Genomic DNA, 26,289 nt, shown 5'->3' with positions numbered 1-26,289 from the left:
GACTTTGCAGATGGGCTAAAGAGGGTCAGTCTTAAAGTCTTGGCTTTCGCAGATCAGCTTCACCATTTGAAGAACTGGTTTCCTGTAATCACTTTGCCTTTTTCCTCACCTCCTTTCAAACTGCAGACTCTGGCCTGGTTGTCCCAAGTATTTCCTACGAGCTGCATAAAAAGCTGTTGGCTGTGGCTGAGAAGCATGGCTTGACTCTGGAGCGGAGACTGGAGATGACAGGCGTGTGTTCCAGTCAGATGGCATTGACCCTGCTCGGAGGACCCAACAGGTAAATGCCCCCAGGTGGGTGGGGGCTGAGTGTGGGATGACGCTGCTCTGCCTCGGCACCACCATGGTGCCTGACACACACAGGGGTTCCGTTGCTGCTCTTCTAACGTGAGTCTATGTGAAGTCACTTTCCTGGATGCTACACAGCTTTTGTTTGCCATTCTCACCCCTGTTCTGGGAGTCCTCATTATTCTTCCAATGCTGTGCATGCTCAGTAGTGTCTGACTCTTTGTGACCCCATGGACTATAGTCCCCGCTCCGGCTCCTCTGTCCATGGGGATTCTCCAGGCAAAAATACTGGAGTGGGTTGCCGCGCCCTCCTCCAGGGTATCTTCCCAACCCAGGGATTGAACCCGTGTCTCTTCTGTCTCCTGCATTGTTGGCAGGCAGATTTTTTTTTACCACTAGCACCACCTGGGAAGCCTCTTCTCCAACAAACCACTCTTTGATTCTTCCTTCCTGGTAGCAGTTGACTCAGACTCCTGCCAACTAGCAGAGGCTTGCCTTCTAAGAACCTCCAGAGACCCAGTTTTGGTACAGCTGAGTGATAGGGAACTGCTGAGGGTACTTCAATAATGCTATAACATGATTAGTTTTGTGTTTTAAAAACTTTGGCTGAGTAGATTAGCAGAGACAAGATTGGAGGCCATGAGACCAGTTAGAAAATTGTAACAGAAAACTGAGCCAAGGGCCAGGTGATGGTAGTCCCAAGTAGGGAAGAGGGGATCAGAGAAGTGGGTATATGAGAGAACTTTTTAAGGTAAAATCAAGAGGGCAGGGTATTGAGTGGATATGAAAGGTGATTGAAAATAAAGTGTCAGTGATCACTGAACTTAAAGCGTTCTAGCCTGGACACTGGGATGGACAGTGATAGCAGTCACTATGATAAGGAACGTGGGAAGAGGAGCAGGCATGGAGGAGGTGGTAGGTTTTGTTTTGGATATGTTGAGTTTAGGACTGAGACATGCAGATGAACTATTAGCAATCTGGATCTGAAGTTTAGGAAAAGGTCTGACCAGAAGATAGAGATTGAAAGTCATCAGCTGGTACGTGGTATAAGAATAGGCAGGCTCCGTTAAGGAGAAGGTGTGAAGAGAGGAAAGGGCCTGGGGTGGAATTCTGGGAAACATCAGCATTAAAGCCTAGTTAAGAGATGAGCCTTCCAAAATAGCTAAGAAAGTTTAAAGCTAGAGAGGTAGAGAACCAAGAGGGCAAGGTTTAAGAACCAAAGAAATGGTGTTTGAGGAATAAAGGGATGGTGAGCAGTGGTGCTGAGCGAGCAAGCACATTTATTAAGGTTGACGGGTGTCTGCTGGATTTATCAGCGAAGAGGAGGACTTTGCTAGTCTGGTGGGAGAGTTGTGGCTAAGGTGATCCACGCTGACAGTGAGGTTTCCCCTCCTTGCTTCTCCACTCCTCTCACCCTGTAGAGTTGTGTTCATCCACCTTGCCTCTTGACTCAGGCCTGCTTTCCCACCCGGATCTCTGGCCTGGCCTGTGCTGGGGAAGAGCCCATGGAGACCGCAAAGGAGGACATGGTGCAAGTTGCCCTCTGCAGTATATCATGCCCTTGGGTCTGCTGACCATTGAACCTCCTCCCAGAGCAGCCGTTGGGGCAACCCTTGGAATAAGCTCTTCCCTGGAAGTATTTGAGGCCATTAAGTGGCTTCCCAGAAATAGCAGTTTCGGGGCAGGACCTGAATGTCCTTCTCAAGTCCATTCCTCTTTGGTTAGCTTCTTGTGGTTGACTGCCCTTGTGCCTGTCTGAGCTCTCAGTGTCTGAGCTCTCGGAAGGGCCAACAGTACTGTTCTTTGCAACAGTTGCTGGCTTTCCTTTGAAGAAGATACCTCCGTAATCACTTTCATGTATGTTAATTGTTGTTCAGTCATATCTGACTCTTTGCGACGCCATGGACTGCAGCACACCAGGCTTCCCTGTCCTTCACCAACTTCCGGAGCTTGCTCAAACTCATGTTCGTTGAGTTGGTGATGCCATTCAACCATCTCCTCCTCTGTTGTCCCCTTCTCCTCCTGCCTTCAATCTTTCCCAGCATCAGGGTCTTTTCTAATGAATTGGCTGTTCGCATCAGGTGGCCAAACTATTGGAACTTCAGCTTTAGCATCAGTCCTTCCAATGACTATTCAGGGTTGATTTCCTTTTGGATTGACTGGTTTGATCTCCTTGCAGTCCAAGGGACTCTCAAGAGTCTTCTGCAATACCACAGTTCAAAAACATGAGTTCTTTGGCGCCTTCTTTATGGTCCAACTCTCACATCCATACATGACTACTGGAAAAACCATAGCTTTGACTAGACAGACCTTCGTTGGCAAAGTAATGTCTCTGCTTTTTAATATACTGTCTAGGTTTGTCATAGCTTTTGTTCCAAGGAACAAACATCTTTTAATTTTATGGCTGCAGTCACCATCTGCAGTGATTTTGGAGCCCAAGAGAATAAAGTCTCTCGCTGTTGCCATTATTTCCCCATCTATTTCCCATGAAGTGATGGGACCAGATGCCATGATCTTAGTATTTTGAATGTTGAGTTTTAAGTCAGCTTTTTCACTCTCCTCTGTCACGTTCCTCAAGAGGCTCTTTAGTTCCTCTTTGCTTTTTTTGCCATAAGGGTGGTGTCATCTGCATATCTGAGGTTATTGATATTTCAGGCAGTCTTGATTCCAGCTTATACTTCACCAACCCAGCATTTCACATGATATACCCTGAATATAAGTTAAATAAGCAGGGTGACAGTATATAGCCTTGATGTACTCCTTTCCCAATTTGGAACCAGTCCGTTGTTCCATGTCCGGTTCTAACTGTTGCTTTTTGGCCTGCATACAGATTTCTCAGGAGGCAGGTCAGGTGGTCTGGTATTCCCATCTCTTTCAGAATTTTCCATAGTTTGTTGTGATCCACACAGTCAAAGGCTTGGGCATTGTCAGTAAAGGAGAAATAAATGTTTTTCTGGAACTCTCTTGCTTTTTCTATGATCCAGTGGATGTTGGTGATTTGATCTCTGGTTCCTCTGCCTTTTCTAAATCCAGCTTGAACATCTGGAAGTTCTCAGTTCACATACTATTGAAGCCTGACTTGGAGAATTTTGAGCTTTACTTTGCTAGCGTGTGAGATGAGTGCAATTGTGTGGTAGTTTGAGCATTCTTTGGCATTGACTTTCTTTGGGATTGGAATGAAAACTTACCTTTTCCAGTCCTGTGGCCACTGCTGAATTTTCCCAATTTGCTGGCATATTGAGCACAACACTTGAACAGCGTCATCTTTTAAGTGATGTTAAGTGTCATGCATTTTTTCACTGTGACTTCACAACAGCATTTAATTTGCTCCTCATTGCTTCACCTCGAAGGTAAGTAGTAAACTGGGTTTTAAAATGAGGAAGCCAGGGCCCAAGAGAGCAGAAAGACTTGGCCCACGTGACACTGGTGGTTGGTGGTTCATGGTTAAGCTCGGTCTCCAGTGCCTGGACTCTGACCCCTGCTGTTGGGTCTGTGGGTGTCGTGGTCTGCTTTGAGTCCTCGGATGGGGGATGCCTCTGTGAGAGGAAGAGTTCATTTAGGGAATAAACCCCGGGAGTCAGATGAACTCTGCAGTTATCTGTGAGCAGGGAGAAGTACTCACCATATTTCCTTACGATGCAAACATGGTGGGGAGAAATTAATGACTTGGTGTATGTGAAAGTACATCACCAAATTCCCCTGAATTTATTTGGAGAGTGAGGGTTTCCTCTTTGGACAAGGAAAGACAGATGCTGTCTTCCTCTCTTTGGGGAAAACCCATAAGTGACTGTCCCTGCTACACCCCAAGCAGGGACCTAAGCCCCTTTCTGACTGTTTATCTCCCCTGCCTTCCTGCCCGGGGGCAGACAGCACTGCCTGGGAGTTGGGCATAGCTCTAGGGCTAATTTTAACCCCCTTATTTACGGCTTCTCTGAGACCAGAAGGGTCTCAGCCTATCTTTTGGGGTGAGGGGGGTGTCTCCACTTTGAATGGCATAAAGGTGAAAGTGACTTCATCAGAAGTGAGTGTCCAAGGCAGCTGCTCCCAGCCAGGAAGCCCTTAGCCTTCTGCCTTCTCTGTGACCAGGACTATAATGATACTAGCATCAATTGAGTACTTTCTGTGTCGGTTCCTGTTCAGAGTGCTTTACATCCATTCATCCACCCAGCAGTCTATGAAATATAGTAGCTCCAGCATTGCCCTTATTAGCTTACTGGCAGCTCAGAGAAGAGAACTTGGACTGGCAACTAATTGAGTATGATTTACAACTACCCTCTTTGGTACTTGCTGTGAGTCTCTTAGGAGTTGAGCCAGAGTAATCCTAGAAGGAGTGGGTCCAGAGATTCATAAGTGAAGGGCTTTCTGGGCAGGTGAAGTTGTTTGAGCAGAAGCAAGAAAAAACCTTCAGGTGTAAGAGAGAGTGATGAGACCAGTCTTGCTGCAGCAGAGCAGGCACATTGGGGAAGAGTCAGGAAGGCTGCCGAAGAAGGCAATGGCAAGCCACTCCAGTACTCTTGCCTAGAAAATCCCATGGATGGAGGAGCCTGGTAGGCTACAGTCCGTGGGGTCACTAGGGGTCGGACACAACTGAGCGACTTAACTTTTACTTTCACTCATTGGAGAAGGAAATGGCAACCCACTCCAGTGTTCTTGCCTGGAGAATCCCAGGAATGGGGGAGCCTGGTGGGCTTCCGTCTATGGGGTCACACAGAGTCGGACACGACTGAAGTGACTTAGCAGCAGCAGCAGCAGCAGCAGCAGCAGCAGCAGCAGGAAGGCTGCAGAGGTGGAAAAACCTCTTTGCCGAGAAGAGTTTGATGTATTAGGTCCTACAGTGAGAACAGAAAGTATTCTTGGTCAGCAAGCAGTGTTCTGGCAGGGGTGTTACACGGAACAAGGTCAAGTGAACCACCTAGTGCGTGCTGTCGCCTCAGTCGTGTCTGACTCTTTGCGACTCTGTGGACTGTAGCCCACCAGGCTCTTCTGTCCATGGGATTCTCCAGGCAAGAAAACTGGAGTGGGTTGCCATGCCCACTTCCCAACCTGGGGATCGAACCCAGGTCTCATGTCTCCCGAATTGACAGGTGGATTCTTTACCACTTGCGCCACCTAAGAGGACCCAAAGATGAAGTGTGGGACAGTGGGAAGGCCACCCTGTGAACTTGGCCTGTAGTGGATTTTGTCCATCCCCTCTAGAACCTGGGCCCTGAGAGCAGCAGGTGCCAGGAGGTATCCAGTATAGGGGGCAAAGGTTTGGCAAGTCTCGGCTGATGATGCTTCTTTACCTTCTGTTCCAGGCTGAATCCCAAAAACGTTCACCAGAGGCCTACAGTGGCCCTGCTCTGTGGGCCTCACGTGAAGGGGGCTCAGGGTATCAGCTGTGGAAGGCACCTAGCCAACCACGATGTCCAGGTCATCCTCTTTCTGCCCAACTTCGTGAAGATGCTGGAATCCATTACCAATGAGCTGTCTCTCTTCAGCAAGACCCAGGGCCAACAAGTGTCTAGCCTCAAAGGTGAGCCCTTGCACAGGGTTGGGGAGCCCTCAGTGCTTTCATGGTCTGGTGGTGCCGCCCCGTGGTGACAGGTGGAAAAGCACCACGAGTGTAAAGAGCACTTTGCTCGTGAGTAGTCTTAGAGTCTTAAGGAAATAAACACCTTTGGTGTCGACTTGCCTACTTCCCATCCCTTCACCTTCTTTCTCCCCCACCACTCAGATGGAGAGGGAGGGATCCATTTATTCGTTTCACAAATAAATACAGAATGGGTGCTCTTCCTGACACTGGGGATATGGCGATAGATTTTTTTTTCTTAATCCATGCTTTTGTGGAGCTTACATTCTGGTTAGGACAGATGACAAGTGACATTTCTGTCAGGTCAGATGGTAGTAAGTGTTATGGAGACAAATAAAACAGGGACAGGAGCTCGAGAATGTTGGAAGGTTAGGTGGAGGGAAGCAGTAGACTCAGACATTTCAGAGTCCAGTTACAAAGGGCCTGTGGATCTTTATGTAAGTTTTGAACTTTTAGTCTGAGTGAGATGGAGAGTCACTTTAGGAATAAGTAGCAGAAAGATATAATCCAGCTTGGGTTCCACACGATCATTACGTCTGTTGTTTAAGCGCACACTGTAGACTTACACAGAATTATTAAGGCTGTTGTAATGATTGGAATGAGAAGTGATGGTGGCTGAAACAGCATGAAAGTGATGAAAGGTGGTTAGTTTCTAAAGCAGTATTGAAGATAAGAGTTTATAGGTTGGATGTAAAAGATAAGAGAAAGAGAAGGTTAAAGAATGACTCCAAGGTTCTTGACCTGAGTAACTGGAAAGATGGAGGTGCCATCACTGAGATGGGAAGAGCAGGGGGAGGTTTGGGGAGGAAGAGCAGAAGCTCAGTTGGAGATGCTCATTAGATAGGCAGGTGGAAATGTTGATTGATGGAGAAGGGTCTGGAGTTAAGTGAAGGGATCCAGTCTGGAGTTACAAGTGTGGGGAGGTGGTATTTAAAGCCGTAATGAGCCTGGATAAGGTATCTTCTAGGAAGAGTGAATAGATAGGTTGTTAGAGTGAGTTCTTTGGATAGAAGTTTAAGGGACCAGCTAAGAGACAGGGAGAGAGTGGTCGTTGAAATAGAAGGAAAGCCTGGAGAGTCTGGTACCTGAAAGACAAGCAAAGGAAAGAGGGTGTGAGCAGCTGTGTCAGCAAGCCTTTCTAGGTTGAGTTCAGATGAAGATTGAGACTTGACTACTGGATCCAGCAGTGTGGAAGCCCCTAGTGATCTTGACAGGAGCAGTCTCAAGTGGTATGGTGAAGCGTGGTCTGATTGGAGCGGGTTTAAATGAGATCAGGGGAGCAGTGGAGCAAGCAGATGCGGCCCAGAGGAAGGGCCTTGCCAGGGATCAGATGGCGAGAAGGGGCCAGAACCTCAGCCTCTTAACACTCAGGTCAGGCTCCTGTGGGCCTGAGGAAGGGAAGATGCCATTCCCACTCTCGAAAGCCTCGGGGCTCACAGGGACACGCCCATCCCCACCCACAGTGGCCTGTTCTGAGACTCTAATTGAGGTATGTCAGTACTTAAGGCTGAGACCTGGGAAGGGGTTCTCATATGTGGGTTCCCCCTCTTAAGATCTGTAATATGATGCCCCTTTTCAGGCAGTTTTTCTTCCTCAGCTGCCCACAAGGCTTCCTATCCCAGTTGCTCCAGGATGTTTACCCTTGAGTTTGGTCTGATTTCTGCTAGTCTCAGTTTAACCTCTTAGGCTGGTCAGGACTTACGTGCTTATTGAGCCATGTGTTCTCACACTGTGCCAGAGGCTTGGTGAGAGCAGAGAAGCCTTTTTAAACACCTGGGAGAAGTGAGAGATTCCTTCCCAGTTCTTAAGTTTGGGCTGCAAGAAGGACTCATTTCTATAATGGTGGGGGGACCAGCAAGGCCAAGCTGTGGGAGCAGGCCAGCGTGGTGGAGAGTGAACACGCTGTTGCCTATTCACACTTCTTGGGTCAGACAGCAAATGGCAGTCAGCCCAATTCTCCTGGGCTCTAGTCACATCCTCCCCCTGAAGGCTGACTTGGTAATAGACCCCACCTTCCCAGAGCTTATAATTTACCAGGAAGTTAGATGTGCAGAGTAGGCAGGGGCCTGACGTCCTGAGAAGCTCTGCTTACCAAGCACAACAGTGATTCAGCCTGGGAGCTCCATGAGAACAGTGGTCCATCGGGCTGACATACCCTTGGTCTCCAGCACCCAGGCCAACCAGGTCTTGGAACTCCTGGAGCCTGAGTCCCGGCCCAACCTTGAAAAGCCTGGCCTCTGCAGAGACATTGGAGTGGTGTCTGAACAAGACACTCTTGGTTGGGGTCACCGAGGTTCTTGTCCCAGCCTGGACTGCTCTCTGCTTTTATAGGGGTTACAGATGGCACTCTTTCCACCTGCAGATCTGCCCACTAGCCCTGTGGACCTGGTGATCAACTGTCTGGATTGCCCCGAGAATGCCTTCCTGCGGGATCAGCCCTGGTACAAGGCAGCTGTGGCCTGGGCCAACCAGAACCGGGCGCCAGTACTCAGCATAGACCCTCCTGTGCATGAAGGTGAACAGGGCATCGATGCCAAGTGGTCACTGGCTCTGGGCCTGCCTCTGCCTCTGGGGGAGCATGCGGGCCGCGTCTATTTGTGCGACATTGGCATTCCCCAGCAGGTCTTCCAGGAGGTGGGCATCAACTACCACTCGCCCTTCGGCTGCAAGTTTGTCATCCCACTGCACTCTGCCTAGAAGGGCTCTGGGTGGGCTGGACCTCGCAGTCCCCCTGCTGCTCCTGACACTGAACTTGACAGTGAACGCCTTAAGGATGTGAAGCTTCATGGACCTTGTTGTTAAATTTTTTCTCTTTTCATTTTGTTTCTTTGAAAGAACAGATCATATTTAAAACTGACCTGTCACGTGCCCTGAGCCAGGGAAGGCTTTCCCACTGGGGGCATGGGGCTCGTGGCAGGCTAAGTGCACAGTGGCTTCAGGCATCTCTACCCTTGGCCCCCTGCATGGTCAGGTGGGGCTTTGTTTACAGACATAGGCAGCTCACAGACTGTATGTCAGGTTTACAGCCACTGGGCCTGGGCTGACGCCTCATGGGGTGGGGCAGTCCTGTTTGGGTCTGTGCTTGCTCTGGTTCAGAGCTTGTGGCTTTGTCTCCCCTGCTTCCTCCAGCCAAGCAGCCCTTCCTCTGATCATGTAGAACTGGCTGCGCTGCCGTTGTCCGCTAGAGGGCGGACTTGCATTCTTGGTTCAGTTTGAGGGCTTTGAGGCCTTCCCTGAGCCCCGCCGCAAGATGATGGGGGCTTTGACCCTTCCTCCTGAGCTGATCAAGTTTTATGCTAGGTTTTTTTTTTCACGGGTCCTTCCTCTGTTCCACTCCGTCACTCTGAGAGGCAGGGAAGGGGGGCAGGGTGGCATCTGAATGGTGTTACTGTATTGGGATTTTTTTTTTACTGTTTTTCTGTTGTCTTCAGCTTATGTTACTGTAGAACCACAGTGCCCATCTTGCCAGCAGTGCCCCCCAATCCCATACTCTCTAGCTGGGGACTGAGCCTTTGCCTAGTCTGGGGCCAGACCCCTCAGGGTGCAGCTTTAATGTTCAGTATTGGGGAGGCCCCTGGGGGAGCCTGGTGCTGAACCGTAAGAGACTCCCTGGTGCTTCTGTCCTAAGCCACCACTCCCTCCTCCTCTTTACCTGCACACATACCCCTACTCTCTTCTGCCCCCTCTGCCCTTCCCCTGAAATGGTCCCTTGCAGCTGTGGGCGCATGTCCCTCCCACCCCCACCCCCCCAGCTTTTAGTGTCTGGGCCTTGAACCCTTTGATCGTCCTCTCTAGATGTGTAGGCTTAGGGCCAGCACCCTGTCTCAAAGATGCCAAAATGAGGCTAGTTCTGGATGAGCTAGCTGGTGGGACTCAGCCTTAGGAACACAGTGCTGCTCAGATCCTAAGGCACTGAGCCCCCAGATGTTCACAGGCCCTGGAAGTTGGCAGAACAGGAGCCATGTCCTGAAGTTCCCTAGAGGGGCCCTTGCAGAGGCTTGTGCTTTAAAGCCTTTTTCAGGGCTTCAGGCTTCCTTCTGCTCTGTGCGCACCCAGTGTGGTTAAGGGGGTGAGTGGAAGGGCTTGCCAAGGATCATGGATGCAGGGTAGGCCCTGGTACCCTGGGTTTCCAGATACTTATCGCTTTCCTTATAGGAGCAGAGCTGGGGCACATTAGGCAGGGCAGAGAGGGCTGGTCCCTCCTTTCCTCCCAGCCTCCCTCAGATGTTAAATTGTCTCTAGCGGTGGAAGGTGGCCAGCGACTGTGAATCCTGTGCTGTGTATCCTTCCTGAACCTCTGCTCACTCTCAGGGCCGAGAAGCTCCTGAAGGAGGCCCCCTGTAGAGGTGGGGCCGTAGTTTGAGGAGCATTGCTGGGTTACAGGCATTTTAATAAGCAACCCTTCAATAGGCTCTGGCTGCCTGTTAATGCGATGAGGTCTCCTCATTGGGTCCAGTGAAAAACAAGTCTTCCTGGCCCAGAAGACTCTGCTTGCTCCAGTTAAGTCATGGTGACCCTGTGGGTGATGGCCTTGTGTTAAGGGGCCACTGGGAGTTGGTGCCCAAGCCTCTCTTTTCTCCCCAGGCGGCACTGGAGCCTCTTCCTGCCCTCAGCCTGGGCCTTCCCCAGTGGTGGTAAAGATAACATGATTTCTCCATTGTCACCTTTTTGCAGAGGCATCCTACCCACAGTGCCCAGTCCCCACGGGGCCCCAGTCAGGTGGCCAAAACTCATTCATGCAGCTCTTGGGGAACCAAAAACCAGCACTAAAATAAAGCTGATGACGGGAGTCTTGTGTGCTGTGGTACATTGCTCTGTGGGCTGCAATGCAGTGAGGTACTGCGTCCCCAGCCCTAGGAACCTGCCTTGAGTCTCACACTTGACCTCAACAAGCCAGTTATTGGGCATACACAGCCTGAAGTCTCAGCCAGAGAACCCAGTGGGCATTCCTGGTATGTTCTTTGGGGCTGAGAGGTACAGGGGCCAGCAGGGAAAACAGGCACAGGACAGGGCCCAGGTGCCTTTCCGGACTGTTGAGCAGACCTACTGCTGCTCTTCTGGGCTCAGGGGGACACCCGAGCTTCTGGCTAGCTTTTCCGGGCCTGGCCCAGTTCACACGTAGCTCTCCACAAGCAGCACTGCTAAGAAAGACTTTATTAATAAGGCAGGGAGGGGAGAAGGCAAGGAGCCTGGAGATGGACACACTGGTACCAGGGGTTACAAACAGTAAGAAACACTTTATTATAACTTTACAACATATAAATAGCTTGGGTCAAATCTGTGCTTTCTGGCAGCTGGGCATCAGGTCTCCTCTCCCCTGCAGGCTCCTGCCTTCCTTCACATTGCACTGTTCACTGGGTGGCTCTGGCCCTGGGGCCGGTGGTAGAGGTTGGAGGAAAGGGGCCGGGCAGTCCAGTCCCGCTCTCCGTCTCCGGTGCAGTGGCTACACGCCTGTCATCTGCTTGGGTTGCGGCTGGTGTGGAAGGACCGCTCCTCAGGGGTCAGACCAGCAAAGAAGGGGTGCAGCAGGGCCTCCGCCAGTGTGATGCGCTGGGCAGGGTCAAATTCTAACATCCTCCTCATCAGGTCAAACAGCTGCACGTGCTCCAGAGTATCTTGGAGCATATAACTCTGCTCAGGGACACAAGGTGCCTCAGTGTGATGGCGGGCCGTGGGAAGCCACAGCCGGTCCCCTTGCCTCTGGGAAGCCTTGCTGCGTGGCTGAGGAGGCAGGAAGCTCCCCTGGAGGACTACTTCTGCCCTCCTGGACGAGGAGCAGCGCTTTGCTTTTTGTGCCTGTAATCATGTCTGCTCTGAACTTTGTCAGGCTACCGGGTGTCTTGCTGGCTTGATGCCTCTGCCCCCATGTGCAAAGTTCTGACAGGTGGGTAGACAGCACCTCTGTGAAATTCACTTGTCCAAGCACCAAATGCAGCTGACAGAGGCTTCCTGGCCATCCATGCCTAGGTCTTCCCCCACCCTCCCCTCAGTCCTGCCTACTGAGAAAAGAGGGAGCGGGAAGTAGCAGGCTCTCGGATATCTGGCTCTTCGGATGGCCCCTGATTACATCAGAGCAACCCTGTGGGGACAGGGAAGAGCTAAGGGCCCCTCTAGGGCAGTTTGCAAGAAGCCTCATTGCCGACACCCGGCAGCCTTGGGCACAGCCTCCCACAGAGCCGGAACAAGGAGGCTGTTTCTAGCTGCCTGGCCTCTGCTGTGTGTTTGCCCAGTGCCTGGGGTCTCCTTGGCATGAGCTGAGCTGGGGGAAGCCAGAAACTGACCTTCAGAGGTTTGCAGTTCTCCTTCACATACCGGCCATCAGAACTGTTCTCATCCCAAACCAGGCCCCCTTTGTAGAAATATTTCTGCTTCCTGAAAACAAAAGACAGGAAGGGTGGAGTCTTAAAGTGGGAAAGACAGCAGCAGTGTGGAGAACAGCAGCAAAGCAAGGCAGGGGACCCTGGCCTGGTCAGTGGGAAGGTCTGGGCAACCGCTTTGCCAGGTCACTCTGAGACAGCAAAGCCCCGAGGGAGCAATCCTTACCTTGTCCGGTGGATCATGTGTGATGGGATGGGCCCTAGGATCTTCTCCATCATCACCAGATGCTCTCGGTTCTCGTGGGTCTGTGGAAGGGTGAGGGACACAGCAAGTGGGAATCATGACAGCCTCTACCCCCTCGCGGTCCCTCAGAGAATAAAGGTAAGAAAGATGGTCAAGGTCTCTCCCTGCCCCAGGAGGTGCAAACCCACCAATGAGATAGCAGTCCCAGCCTTTCTGACGTGGCGGCAGCCTGGGACCAGGGAGGAAGACAGCCTATTCCCTCAGGGTGCGACTTCTCGACCCTTCAAGTGTACTGCATGACGACACCTCCTTCTGGCTAGTTCTCTCTCTCCCCAGAAAGTGCCCTGCCCCAGCCCATCTCCGTGCCCTCACTCACACTGTGCCCCTTGCCTGGAACACTCCTCCCACCCCAGTCCTCCATCCCTGATGACTGACTGCAAGAGTCCCTGAGTGTTCCAGCTACCCTGATTGACCTCTTCCTTCCCAAGCACCTACAACCCTCAGGAGTCTAATCTCACACCATGCTGATGGGTGGGTGTGGGCCCCTCCCACACTAGGCCTCTGCAGCTTAGCATAGGGGGTGATGAGGGAGAGGCCTTACCTGGAAGAGTGTGAAGCCCCGGTAGTACTCAAAGAGAATGCAGCCAATGCTCCAGACATCGCAGGGCTGTGCCCAGCCCAGCTCTGAAAGCCAAGATGGGGTGGCTATGAGACTCAGCTCTGTGCTCCCAGCCTAGAGGTCACAGGGCAGCTACCACGCTGTCTGCCAAGACTCCTGGCCCAAACCCGGTAGAAGTCCCTTTCTTAAGACCAAGTCAACAGCCACAGAGACTCAAGACACTGGCCCCAGGTGTGGACAGGCACCACACTCCGTGTTTTCATAGCCTGCCAACAGCTGCCTGCTTTATTGGGCTGGGAGCTGCAGTCACTCACCAAGGATCACCTCAGGTGGACGATAGTGACGGGTGGCCACGATGGTCGTGTGATGCTCATGGTCAAAGGTAGCACTGCCAAAGTCAGCCACTCGGATGCTGGTGTTCTTCACTGACTTCTCCTCACAGCTCTGAAGGGCAGGGAAGGTGAGCCAGGTCAGGAGTCTGTACTGGTGGGTAACCGACTCCTGGAACAGGGCCTCGATCTTTACCCCACCAAGAAATACCTTGTGCTCATTGTAGAGGGTTTCAAACTCAGAATTCACAAACAGGATGTTCTCTGGCTTCAAGTCTGTGTGGGTCAGTTGGTTCTCATGTAGAACTGGGGGAGCAGGAGAGGAGGGAAGCAGACACTGAAAACCTGGGCTTCCTCTCTGGCCCACCTGCCAGCGCTAGGCCAGCTCCCTCCTCCAGAGCCAGCCTGCTAGAACCCTCAGCCCCTAACCTCAGCAGTGGCACAGGGAGAAGACCACACTGCCTCTGCTATGGCTTCCCTCTCAAGGGTTCTCTGTACTTATGAACTCAGAGGGTTCTAATTCTTGAGGGGGCAGGGTCGATGCCTTCCATTTAGAAAACCTCCTTCCACCTGTCTGCAGGGGACCAGGTCTCTCACCAAAGCTGCAGTATCAGTCTTGGGGTGGTTCCCTCTCCCAAGCACCAGCTACATAATTTGCGAGGCCCGGAGCAAAATGAAAATGTAGGTCTCCTTATTCAAATGTTACTTGGAATCTCAAGATGGTAGTAGGAGAGCATTAAACCAAGCACAGGGCTCCCTATGAAACCAGTCCTGCCTTTCTCCCCTCACCCCCAGCCCCGAGCAGGGGGAAGTCTGCCTTTCCCCTCCAACCCTGTCCCATCAATGGTTGTACCCTGCCATTCATCACTTTTCCCATCTGGCACTCAAGACCCTCCCGACGGTGTAGCCCATCTCTCTTGACATGGGCCCTCTCTTCACCAGTGACCTGCAGCACATGCCAGGCTCTGGGCCAGCGCTGGGTGGCTCACCTGGCTTGGAACGCTTTCCCCAGTCCCATCATCTATGCAGACCCTGCCCGTCTAGCTCGAGGTCTAGCCACCTCCTCTCCAGTGAGCCTTTCCAACCTGTTTCAACCACTACAAATCCTGCAGCACTGAGCACAGGTACCACCTTAGAGATTGGCAGACAGATGGGGAATGATGGTGAGACAGATGGAGTCTGTGTTGATAGGATCTGTGGGTGGGATCTACCAGGTCAGTCTGCGACCTCCATCCTATGCAGGAAGGTAGGAATGGGGATGGTACGGAGCTAATCCTATAGCAGCTCTCTCCCTTCTTCTCTTCCGGAGAGCCTGGAGTCAGAGGCCAGCTCCAGAGGCCCCTGGAGGGCACTGCAGCCTCTCCTTCGTCACAGATTTCTACTTGAAGGCCTTTCAGCCAAAGGGGCCCTAGTGTCTCGGGCCCAGCTGAACAGTCAGCAGTGTGCTGGAGCAACTGATGGGAGGGCAGGGCCACCAGGTGCCTTTGCTGCAGACAGGAGGCTGCCCCTGCTCCACTTGAGGGTGGGAACTTACATCTAAGGGCGTGGCAGAGCTGGTAGGCCATGTGCCGGACATGTGGTAGAGGGTAAGGCTGGAAGTTATTCTCCTTTAGGAACTCAAAGGTGTTCTTGCCCAGGAGCTCAAAGGCGATGCACATGTGACCGTGGAAGTTGAACCAGTCAGACATCAAGACGCACAGGCTGGAGAAGGATGGATGGGGCTCAGGGTCTGTGCTGGGGGCTGGCTGCCCACCCGCTCCCTCAGGTGAACAGTCCCCACTCCCTCCCAGGCTGCTGGGTCACACACAGGATGCAGGTTCACAAAGAGAAAACTATGGGAACAGTCCCTGCTCTCAGAGAAAGGTGGAGTAACCAGGCCACTCTGCAGGACGAGCACCCTCTGCTGAGCTTCCTGAGTCTGCAGGGCTCAGCACAGTGCTTGGCGGAGGGGAATGCTCCGTGTCTGTGTGCTCCTTTGCATATCTCTGACTACGTGAGCATGCTAAACAGTTTTGGGTTTATATCTTGTCTAATGCCCACCACAACCCAGTAAAGCCTGTAATTCACATATGCAGGGTGAGGAGGCCACCTCAGAACACAGAGCTGGTTGCAGTGGAGCCTAGACTGAAACCCAGATGTTCCTTCCAGCAAGACTCACTCGCTGGACTCCCCCGGCTCTGGCTGTCGGGAGAAGGCATGGTGCCAACCCGGTGAAAGGGCACTGCTCAGCCCCAGTGGGTCTGGGCCACTGGACTGGACACACTGGACACTGACCCCCAGGAAGCTTCCTGCCCACTCCCTGCTGACACTCACAACTTGTTCTCTTTGTCCTTCTCCTTGATCTTCTTGAGAACGTTGATTTCTAGCCGGGCGGCCTCCCGGTACTTGCCTACATTGCGGATGATCTTCAGGGCAACCTGAGACTTCCCTCTGGACCGAGGAAGGAAGCAGCAGTCCTCATGAGAAGCTATGCAGCCCTTCCCCCACCCTCCACCCCAACCCAGCAACTCCTGGCAAATGCTACTTAGGACTCCAGGAACAGGGCTGTCCTGAAGACAGCAGATTCTTGATGCCCAGCCTGCCCTACCCAACTCCCGACCTCTACCTGTGCAATACGAAATTGCTGTTGACAACCATGCCAGTCTTAGGTTTTTATGACCTCAGTTGCTGCCAGCTCCGGGGAGGAGTGCGCAGAGCAGCAGAGCCCTATCCTACTGACCAGCACCAGCCCTAAAGCTTGCTCAGTTACCTGACCTGGAGGCCAGTGAGTCCTGACCCTGGCCAGGCCATCGCACTCAGAACCCTCTGAAGCACCTCCTGACTCTCCTGAGCACATCACCAACTCTACACACTGTTCTTCCTGGGGTTCCAGGAGGGAGTGAGAACCTGGCAGATGGGAAAGGTGCCAGCAGAGGCTCTTCCCCTCACCGAACACCAGGACCGATCCCTCAGCGTACCTCTTGGCCCCACCTGCCTCAATACCAGCCGTGGTATTTGTCAGAGACCCCCGAGGGCCAGGAACCCTTATTCAGCGTCCAGTGAGGATTTTAATAATTCCTGCTCCATACCTCCCACCCTACTCCCAGCACACCCCTGTATGCCATGAGCAGGTGCCCAGCAGAGAATAACTGGGGAGGTTAGGCTGCCAGGCCCAACACTCTCAGGAAGGGAGAGCCAGTGCTCAGATGCACGGTGGGAAACTAGAGTGATAAGCCCTGGCCCACAAGGGTGTGGCCTAAGGCCTCTGGGAAGCTGGCCTTGGTGCCAGAAAGGTTCACAGGTCGAAGGGCAGAGGCATCTTCTAGAACACCATGCATTTTTCTCATCCCATTTTTCCAGATTTTCAGGGTAGGAAAGGACCTCAGAGGAAAAGCCCTAACTCCAGACTCCTGAAACAGCATCCCTCAATAGCATTCCGACCCTTGAGACGAGCTCATCACTTCCATACAGCTACTGCCAGAGTTGGGTGACCCTTCCTTTTGTGGAGCTGAATTCTGCCTTCTCATGACAAGCCCATTGGCCAACTCCCTCTGGGACTCCCTAAAGGTTCCCTGAACCCTGGGCCTGCCCTTTAGTGACTTCAAAGGCTCACTTCCTATCTAGCTGCTCAGAGTGACAGCCCAGAGAGCCCCCAGGTGGCAGAGTTCTCAGATCTGCCACCTCTCACCACTGTATAGTTTTCACGTCCCTATGCCCGCTGGTCCCAGCCCTAACTTCTTGGGCCACAAGGGGTCTGAAGGGTGTTTAAATGGAAACTGGGTGCCCCGGGAGGCTTCGTTGGTAATAATCACTACCTTAAATAGGGGTCACATGGCGAGCTGAATTGCTAGGTTTAACTGTCCTTTCCAGGCACCCCACAACATGGGAGCGCCAAGTAGAGCAGCACCCGGCTCCTCCATTCAAGAGCTGGGGGATACAGGCAGACCCTGAGCATGTTTCTTCATCCCTAAAATCATACAAGAGTCACGTACAGGCAACACGTGGCTCAAATGAGACAGCAAGGACACAAGCACTTTCTGGCCAAAGTGCCACACCAAAGAGAGGCCATTTAAGGCTCGAAGGCAGTAGGTTCACAGGTGGTGGCCTCCCAGCCTAAGGGAAAGGAGGCAAGGGTTCTGGTCTCAAGGAATGGCAAGGGACAAAAAAGTTTTTTCACTGTTCAGCCTACAAGGGAGCAAGGGACCCCAAGCAGGATCCCAACACACACAGGTGTGCCCCTGCCCTACCTGAGCACATTCAAAGGGGCCCAACCCCTAGCCACGCTGCAGAAGGCAGCAGCCCGCTTGGTGAGAAAGCCCAGGGTCTTGTTCCTCACAATGGGGGCTTGCATGGCCTCTCAGGCAGACCTCCAGAGGGTGGAGGCTCATGCTTGAGTTGGGCTCAGCAGTACGCTCAAACCCCTACCAGGCCCCTAAAGGAGCTCACAAGAAGCAGATACAGACCATGGAGGGGCCAGGGTCTTGCCCTGTTCTGATCTCCCCCACAGCCCTGAGGAAGTGGGGAAACTGAAACAGCACCATTCAGTGACCACCAGTTCTTAGGCAGAGATGCCACATGCCCATGAATCCCAGGAATTTCTCCTTATTTTAGGGGATCAGCAAAAACCCAACATGCGCAGGAGCTTTGGTGCTACTCTTTGAAGAGAAAAAGGTTAAGTTCTGCCACCACCTTCAAGATCCTCGGGCCAGCTCTTCCCAGGAAGACAGCTCACCTGGCATGGTCCAAGCACTCCACCACCTTGCCAAAGGTGCCTTCACCCAGGTTCCCCACGATCTCATCTAGGAGAGAAAAGAAACAGGGCATAAGAACCTGGAGGACCGAGGGCTGGCAGCTCCTGCAAGTTCACAGCATTCAAATTCTCAAAAACATAAAAGGTTTCTTTCTCACTGCTACACTCTTAAAAACAGAAGTTGCTAGCGTCTGTGTCATTCAGGCAATTACTGGTGGCCCCTCTAAGGCACCACGCGCAATAGAGGCCCCTCGGACAGGAGAGGTCTCGTCTAACAAGGGGGATAGAAAGTAGAGAGGTAAAGTTTTACGAAAGGTGGCTGTACATCGCTCTTGGAGCCAATCGCCGATCCGGCACACCAGGTGGCCCTCCTTGTCATCTTCCACACTCCGGCTGCTGCGCTTACTGCTCTGTTGGCTTCTCTGCATGCACCGCCCCCCGAAACGCCATCCGACCAATCGCATGGTAGGCGGTTCCGATTGACAGATTGAGGTGTCAGTCAAAGGCAGAGGTGGAGACGGTGAGGAGCCGGTGGGTTGGTTGATTGGATTTTCCAGATCCCAGCATTTCATAAGGCACACAGCATATATAACGATAGGGATATTGCAAGGGACACGTCAAGACACAAACTGACTTCAAAAACAGAAAAGTAAAAACAGCTACAGGTATGTAAAGAAAACTCGGACATTATCTAAGAGAAAGGCGCCGCAAATGCTCAGAAAGACGCCCAGCCTCTGCTGCTGAGGGGCTGGGCCATGTGGAGAGTCGCAGGCCTGACTCCCTCCTCCACTGAGTCTCCCCCTCCCGGCCCTCCCGTGTCGGCTTCGGCCAGGGTGAAGATGCAGTGAGAAGGGTGCAAGAAGATGGCGGGCTGAGCCTCGGTCCGATCATCCAGAATGGTCAGAGGCCACTCTGGTTCAGCTGCAGAATGCCCAGTCTTTCTGCCCACGCAGTCCTGCACACGCCCGACAGCTGCCACCTGCCCCTAGACAGCATCTGTGGCCAGACTCAGCTTCACCAGCAGAACCAGCCTTCCGTCGGCAGCCCTTGCACCACCAGCCTCGAGCAGAGAAGGAGCACTGGATCCTCTGGGCTGGTCAACTCTCCAAGGCCTACCACCACGACGGCCCACACAGGCCCCAAGCCAGCTCCTGCCCTGGCCTTGGCACCGAGGCGACTCACAGGCCAGACCCAACCTGAGCCTCATGACAACCAAGGGCATCAAAAAGAGAAGAAGCAGAGCCACACACCTCTGGCGGTGTGCAGAGAGGGTACCAGGCCATGCCGGGTGCCCGGTTAACCCTCAACCCACGGCCACTCAGAGAAGTCACAGGAAAGCTCGGCAGAGAAGACACCTGGCCGCCCTCCACTGCAGCGCCACTACTCCTCTGGGGCCTCACGGCGGGAGCCAGGGCGGGAGGGCAGAGGGCTGGGAAGGGAAGACAAGCCAGCATATACCCTCCAAGACACACAACCGGCCTTTCTTCCCAGAGAACTGAGCGCAGAGCAGGTTCCTGGTCTTGGCAGAGATCTGTACAACACTCCACAATAAGAATGCTTCCAGGCCCTGCTCTGGGCATGTGACCTGCAACTGGACACGGCCTGGAGCTGGGGGCCTTTATGCCGTTTCTTCACATGCCCCACCCCACAGGCAGCTCATCCCCCTCTCCTTGACTGCCCCTCACATGAAGAAGCTAGCCTGCAGAGGGCGTGCCTGAAGGTCAGACAGCAGGTCCCAGTCCAAGCTCATGGGCAGACGGACCCCGCCCTCCACACATGGGCACTCCAGCCTCCAGGCCTCTGGTGAGGGGTTGGAGAGGAGACTGCAGAGGTGGATGCAGTCCACTGCAGCCAGCGCACTCAGCTGTGTGGCAGGGCAGTCTCTGGGTGGGAAGAACCGGGTCAAACAGCTCCAGACCACATACCAGCAACCCTATTGAGGATCCGGAAGAAGTGTCCCTGGCCACTCACACACGTGGCCTGTGCCTGGAGCAGTGTGGAGACAGGGAGGCCAGGGGCCAGCCAGCGCCGGAACCAGAACCCCTAAGTTGCCATTGCCAGTGGGCCAGAAGACAGAGGAGCTGGGCCCCTGCTCAGCCCTGCAACTGGACCAGACAACACATACATACACACACACACACACACACACCAAATATGCGTGCGTACGGCTGGCAGTACTCACCCAGACCAGCCACCTGAGAGAAGGCTAGAAAGAGATGAGGCCTTCGAGCCCCAGCCAGCACACTCTGGCCACCACTCACCGAGGAGGCGCTGCTACAAGACCTGGTGCGGCGTTTGTGGCAGTGGTGGGCATGCTTGCGGGTCCGGTATGGCTCCCTCTCCCGTGATCGCCGGCGATGATGGCAACGTGAAGACCCATAGTAGTCCTCTCCAAAGGACGGGCTCCGTTCTTCACACCGGTATGTGTCGCTGTCATGGTGCTCCCGGTACCTCCTCTGGTAGGGCAGGCGGTCATGGCTGCCAAGAGTCACTGGTCAGAATTTTCTCCCCACCCAAGCAGGCTCCTGCTGCCAGGCAAGACTTGTGTGGTGGGGTCCTTGAAAAGGGCTCACAATGTTATCTGTTGGAGCAGAGGCATCCGGACTATGGGAGGTGGGGAGGGGGAGCACGCGCATGTGAACCCCAGTCTCCAGACCCGGGGCTCCTGACGGCATCCTCCAGGGCCGCAGGAGGCAGAGCATGGGAAGGTGGGCATGGCAGAGGGCCTCTGAGGGCGCCCCTGTCCCAGAGCTCTCTGTGGCCTGCTGAGACTGTAATTTTGGCCTAGGGGCTAAGATAAGACCAGAGACCAACCTCTGGAAAGGGCTGAGATTATGTTCCTAACCCACACGGAGGAAGGCTCAGAGGTTAGCAGGGGAGATGCTGGCCTACAAAATGGGGGAACATGTTAGAAGGAAGACTCAAGGACACAGAAAAAAGGGGTGGCAAGGATGGCAGTGAACTGAGGCCAGGGAATGCAGGTGAGATCAGAGAAGGAGACGGAAGAGGACAGGGTAGTGATCCAGGTGCAGCCGGGCAGAGGCGGCAGTCACCTGAAGAGGCCCAGGGTGCCACAAGCCTCCAAACTATCTCCCTAGCCCAAAGGGGGAAGGAGTCCTTTCTTCCGACCTAATTCCCTCTCACCTTCTAGACCGAGATCTCCGGGGTGGAGGCTCCCTTCGAGACGGGTATCGCAATCTCCCTTCGTGCTCCCGACTGTAAGACCTCCTCCTCTTCCATCGGTAGCTCAGGTATGGGTCTGGCTCAGGGGAGCGGTATCGCTTACAGTGATGCATCTAGGCCACAAGAAATAGAAAGCCCTGCTGAACATGCAGCCAGCCACTGGTCTGCCTAGGCGCTCCTGAAGAAGAGGCCCATTGTTCTGTTTGGGGGCAGCCCCTCCCAGGGGTTTATGAAGTGATGAAGAACTCTGAAGTCACACTGGTCAAACAGCAGACAATGGCTAACACCCTTCTCTGCTGGTGAACAAACAAACAGCTGCCTCCCCAGCACAGCGTCATTGGCCTGGTGGCCTGAGCACTCAGGGAACCAGGTGAGCCAGGACCGGTGTTGAGGCAGAACGCAGGAAGGGGCTGGTGAGCACCACCACAGAAGACCCCCAAGAAGAAGGGGAGCCTCTTGTGCTCAGTTCCCTCCTGCTTGTCTGTAGGGTCCTATGAAGGGCCTGTTCTGTTGAGCCAGAGGTCAGAGTCAAAAGGCTGCTGGCAGGGAGCCAACACGCAGGAGCAAGGGGTGAAAGACCTCAAGTTTGAGAAGCCAAGTTGCCTGGTTGAGGCCCTGAACTGTACCCCACTCAAGGGAGCAAGGACCACAAATCAGTGTGAGGAGCCACAGGCAGAAATGAGAAGACTAGCCCTCGGACAAAGAAGGGCCCCAAAACATTCCCGAGCCCACCTGAGGGTCTGGTCAAGAAGACACGGGGGTCTATCCAGCCCTTGTTCATCTATAAATTCAGTCTCAGAATCAGTAAAGATGCCAGGTGTCTTCAGAGCAAACAAGTTAGTTGCCTGAGGCCTATTTAGCACCCTTAGACCACCTGCCACTGGCACCATGCCCAGGCAGTGCCTCACCCCCAACAGGACCATGATTGTTCCCTCCTCTAAATCCCCTGCTCCAGTACCCTCTTCTGTGCCCATCTCAGGAGGAGCCAGAAGGTTGTCTGTCTGGCAGGCTCTGTGTTCACAGAGGCAGGCCAAAAGGGCCCCACCTCACTATTCCTAGTTCAGTGGGAATTTACGTTCAACATAGGAAATTGCCAGGTTGGTTCAGCCATGAGCTATGTGAGGCCAGCTCATACCCCAAAACCTGACACTGCCTCCTTGGGAGGGCTCGGTCAGAGACAAAAGCCAGCCTCCCTCCTGATCCTTCACTTGGCCATAGCCAACCAACAGTGGTCAGTACTGGGCTTGCCTGATGAAGCACATTTGGGACAATCCATTGAGGCTGCCCCATCTCATTAGAAGGGTCTGTCTGGAGGAGAAAAGGATGGAACAGCTCTCCTTGAATGAGCAGGTCACCAAAGCATATCTGACAAAACATCTGGGAGCTTTCCTGTGATCCCAAGAAAGTCACTGCCCTCAATCTCCTGGCTAGCAGCTGTCTTCTGCCCTCTACCTGAAAGTCTAGGCCCCAGCAACCCTTGGAGATAAATATTTTGTAACAGCTCAAGAGCTCAGCCTGCAGTTCTGTTTTGGTGATCAGCAGATTAACGTTTCACTGTTTCCCTGCCATTATGGCTGGGTCAGGTCCCCAAGTAATGGAATGAAGGCAGTATCTCACATCTCACTAAGTGACACGGAAGATGCTCCAGTGACCAGAACAAAGGCACTGCCCATCATCACTGGGCAAAGCATCAGACATGGAAGACCTGGTCTAGTCCACAACAGGCCAAAGACTCCCTCCTGGGACCTACAAGATTCATGTACAGACATGGTCATGTTAATGGAAACAGCACAGCTTCAAAGTCAGAGAGAAGTCAATCTGAATCCTGGCACTGCCACTTGCAGCTTGTGCCTTTTAGGCAAGTTATTAAACAACTCCAACCTTCAGCTTCCTCTTGCAATACGGGGGTAGTAATTTCTTACAGGGCTCTATGAGGATTAAATTATGCCACCCTGTAAGTAACATGCCTAATACATGCCTTAAGGTCAAATGCCTAGCACAGGTCTGGGCCCACAAGACGTACTGAAGGCAGCTTTTCACTAACATTAAAAAGGTTCCAGGTAACACCTCTGGGTCTGTGTTAAATGCCTTAAGGGCATTGTGTGTGTGCATGCTAAGTTAATTCTGTCATGTCTGACTCTGTGACCCTATGGGCTGTAGCCCGCCAGGCTCCTCTGTCCAAGGGATTCTCCAGGCAAGAATACTGGAGTGGGTTGCCATGCCCTTCTCCAGGTGATCTTCTCGACCCAGGGATGGAAGCTGCATCTCTTACATCTCCTGCATTGGCAGGCGAGTTCTTTACCACTAGCGCCACCTAAGGACATTTTAAAAGTCCCTTCCAAGGAACCATAGGGAAGAGAGCTCTGGGTAGAAAACCTTGAACAAAATCCCAGTGCTGCTGCTTACTGGTCTCTTAACCTTTTACAAGTCACTCTGGGCCTTGGTTACCGTATCTGAAAAATGGAGATAACACGACCTCCCAGCCTACTTGGCAAAAGAGAGGACAAGTATAAGAGCTATATAAAACACCACACACAAGGCAATCATAAAGAATATAACTTCCTTTAACACATTCAGCTGAAATATTGGAAATACCAGATACTCATTATTTCCAGCTAAGGCTCTAGGGCCCATTTCTCATCAATTATCTCTAATTCTTAGACCTCTACAAACAGGTTGTTAAAAAAAAAAATAAGAGCCACAATTATGCTCTGGAAGGCTCTGCTCTGCACAATGAAGAAAAAGGTAATGCGAAGAAAACCAGGCAGAGGATGCCAGCTTTTTTCTGACCACAGGCTTACATCTCATTTGCTGCTCCTGGCCAGAGAACTGGGCTGACAAGAAGAGCAGCCAGCCAGGTCAGTGGCTGCCCTCCCGGATCCCTGCCACCCTAGCGCCCCACGGTTATTTTTGGCTGACGCTGCCCCACCACTGCAACCTCAAACCTGCCACCTTGCAAGCCGCCACCACTGGGTGAAACGCTCCTCCTTTTCAAGGGCATGGAGGAGGGAAACTGGAAGGCTGCCAACTCCGCTTCGACGGAGCCCTGGCTCAGGCGATTCCCACCCCAGGACACCCGCACCCGGAACTAATGCACAGAGACTCCCGGAGCGAGGAGCAGCCCGGGCATTTCTACTGTCAGCTTGGCCTGGCCCCTCCTCAGGGCTGGAGCGGATCCATCATCACAACAAAACAAGCAGGGGGCCTGCGGCCCTCGCTCGCGTCCCTTCCTGTCGCTCGGGTCCCAGAGATCTCAGAGCCCCGTCCCCCGTAACCGCCGCCAGTGGAGGCGAGGGGAGACCTGGGGTGGGCGGGTGGTGGGCGGGGGAGACAGGCCAGCTTGGGCCGGAATCAAACTCCAAGCCGCGCGGGGAACGTATCTGCGAACTAAGCCTCGAGCCAAGGGCAGGGGAGGGTCTGAAAGCCCCTCCGGGGTATCCCAGGTAGGGCCCAGACCCCGATCCGCGGATAGGCTACAGGGCCAAAACTGGATGGATCCCTGCAAGGGCCTCAGAGGCCTCGCACGCTCGGACGCCGACACGCGGGAGCGAGCGGTCGGGGTCTGTGGAGATCGCCCTCTGGGGAAGCAGCGGCGGGTCAGGGGTGAGAGGTCGTGGCCGCGGCCTGAGGTGGTCCGAGAAGAAAACGAAAGGGAGTAGCCCGAGACCGAACCAAGAGCCCTGGGACCCACACCTAGCGCGCCCTCCCCGCCGACTCACCGCCCGCCACTGCTCCCGTCGCGGGCCCGGGCCCCGCACTCACGGTCTCCCAGGCTCAGGCTGCTGCTAGGCCCCACTCCCCGCTCCGAGCGCCTCTTCCGCTTCCGGCTGCGGCCTCCGCCCGTGGCAGCCCCGCCCCTCGAGTGACGAAGCCGTCCCCAGCCCGGGGCCAGGCCTGGCTCGCTCCCCAGGCCGCTCTAACCCCCGACTCGAAGGCTCTGGAGGACCTGTCTTCTCCGTACGGCTCCGTGGGGCAGCGGCAGAACCTGGTTCCTGTAGGGTCGACGGGAAGTCCTTGACCGCGGCCCGCCCTCCCGCCGTGTCGCGTCGCACGTAGGCCCTAAAGACGCGACGGGGGCCCGGTCCGCGGCAGAGGGCGCCAGGAGCCAAAAGGTGGAGCCCCAGCCCCGCCCGTGCCCGTCTGTCCCTTCCTGCGCGCGGGGAGGAGGGCATTGTTTCGCTGTCGCCTCCGTGAAAGCCAGGAGGGGCTTGAGCTCAACGCCTGGCTCCGGGGCCCAGGAGGGCGCTAAAGACCACGGAGACTCGAGCAGACGGTCCCAACTATCGGTTATGTGGAAGAAGCAAATGAGACCTTACTCTTTGTGCAGTTTTTTTTTTTTTTTTAAAGCCGTGGCGGCACATCCAAGCCCCAGTGTAGGTGCACAGAAGTTTGAGCCGATACCGGACAGTCTTGTACGCGGGGTCTCTGATGGGACGGGGTCTGGAAGAAAGGGGGTGGTGGTGTGTGTGTCCTTTTCCTAGAGCATCCCTGGAGGATGGTAGTAAGTGGACCAGCATTGTTTCTCAGTTCGTAAGCCCCCACCAAAGAAAAGCCCTGCGCCCCGCCACGGCCAGACTGGGCTGCACTTTCGCCCCGAGACACTCGGTGAACCTCTCTCTCGCGGCTCACCAAAGCCCCGCCCACCTGCCGTTCTGCTCTGGGCCAGCGCGGGTTAACGAGGCCTTGTTTTCCAGATGACAAAAGTGAGGTCGGGTCTTTTGGGTTTGCGAGCGTGCACTCCCCGCCCCCGGGCTCTCGTTGGCGTCGCTAAGCGAAGCGGCCTCTAATTGTCCCCGCGCCACGCCAGGGACACAGCATCCCTGCAGACCCCGCCCCTCCCCGGGAGACCACATCGCAGAAGCCGGGTACCCGCCAGCCCTCTCCCCGGCCCAGTCCCGGTCCCGCCCCAATGAGAGCTGGGCACGCCCCTGACGCGAGGCGTAGCCTCCCCGCCAACCAAGCTAGGTAGGAGCGGAGCCGCCCCCGCGGAGTAAGGAGCTCTCCAGTG

At 54.0% G+C, this 26,289-nt stretch overlaps 2 protein-coding genes across 3 annotated transcripts in view; one reads left to right on the top strand and one right to left on the bottom strand.

Moving 5' to 3' along the window:
• EDC3 (enhancer of mRNA decapping 3) overlaps positions 1-10,955 on the top strand; it is a 57,322-nt gene extending 46,367 nt beyond the window's left edge. Inside the window, exons 5-7 of the mRNA XM_055418152.2 lie at positions 127-280; positions 5,586-5,803; positions 8,223-10,955. Of these exons, the coding sequence (XP_055274127.1) occupies positions 127-280; positions 5,586-5,803; positions 8,223-8,557 (707 nt within the window). The 3' untranslated portion in view covers positions 8,558-10,955. The remainder of the gene's footprint in view (positions 1-126; positions 281-5,585; positions 5,804-8,222) is intronic.
• Positions 10,956-11,077: 122 nt separating this feature from the next.
• Positions 11,078-25,236, bottom strand: CLK3 (CDC like kinase 3). 2 transcript variants are annotated; one of them, XM_055418154.2, is made up of 13 exons: positions 25,044-25,236; positions 21,243-21,394; positions 20,360-20,576; positions 18,424-18,520; positions 18,081-18,147; positions 15,683-15,799; positions 14,904-15,070; positions 13,581-13,675; positions 13,355-13,484; positions 13,023-13,105; positions 12,404-12,483; positions 12,142-12,232; positions 11,078-11,491 (listed from the first exon to the last, which is right to left on the bottom strand). In XM_055418154.2, the coding sequence occupies exons 2-13, from the start codon at positions 21,392-21,394 to the stop codon at positions 11,315-11,317; spliced, it is 1,473 nt and encodes a 490-aa protein (XP_055274129.2). In that variant the 5' UTR covers positions 25,044-25,236; the 3' UTR covers positions 11,078-11,314. The 2 variants fall into 2 exon arrangements, with proteins under 2 accessions (XP_055274129.2, XP_055274128.2); XM_055418153.2 differs by having other exon boundaries at positions 25,001-25,235.
• Positions 25,237-26,289: the final 1,053 nt, after the last annotated feature.

The sequence above is a fragment of the Moschus berezovskii genome, chromosome 21 (genome assembly GCF_049115385.1).
Source record: "Moschus berezovskii isolate FMDL1 chromosome 21, NW_MosBer_1.0, whole genome shotgun sequence".
Lineage (NCBI taxonomy): Eukaryota > Metazoa > Chordata > Mammalia > Artiodactyla > Moschidae > Moschus > Moschus berezovskii.
The sequence above is the reverse complement of the archived record's forward strand: the minus strand, read 5'-3'. Positions and strand labels throughout refer to the sequence as shown.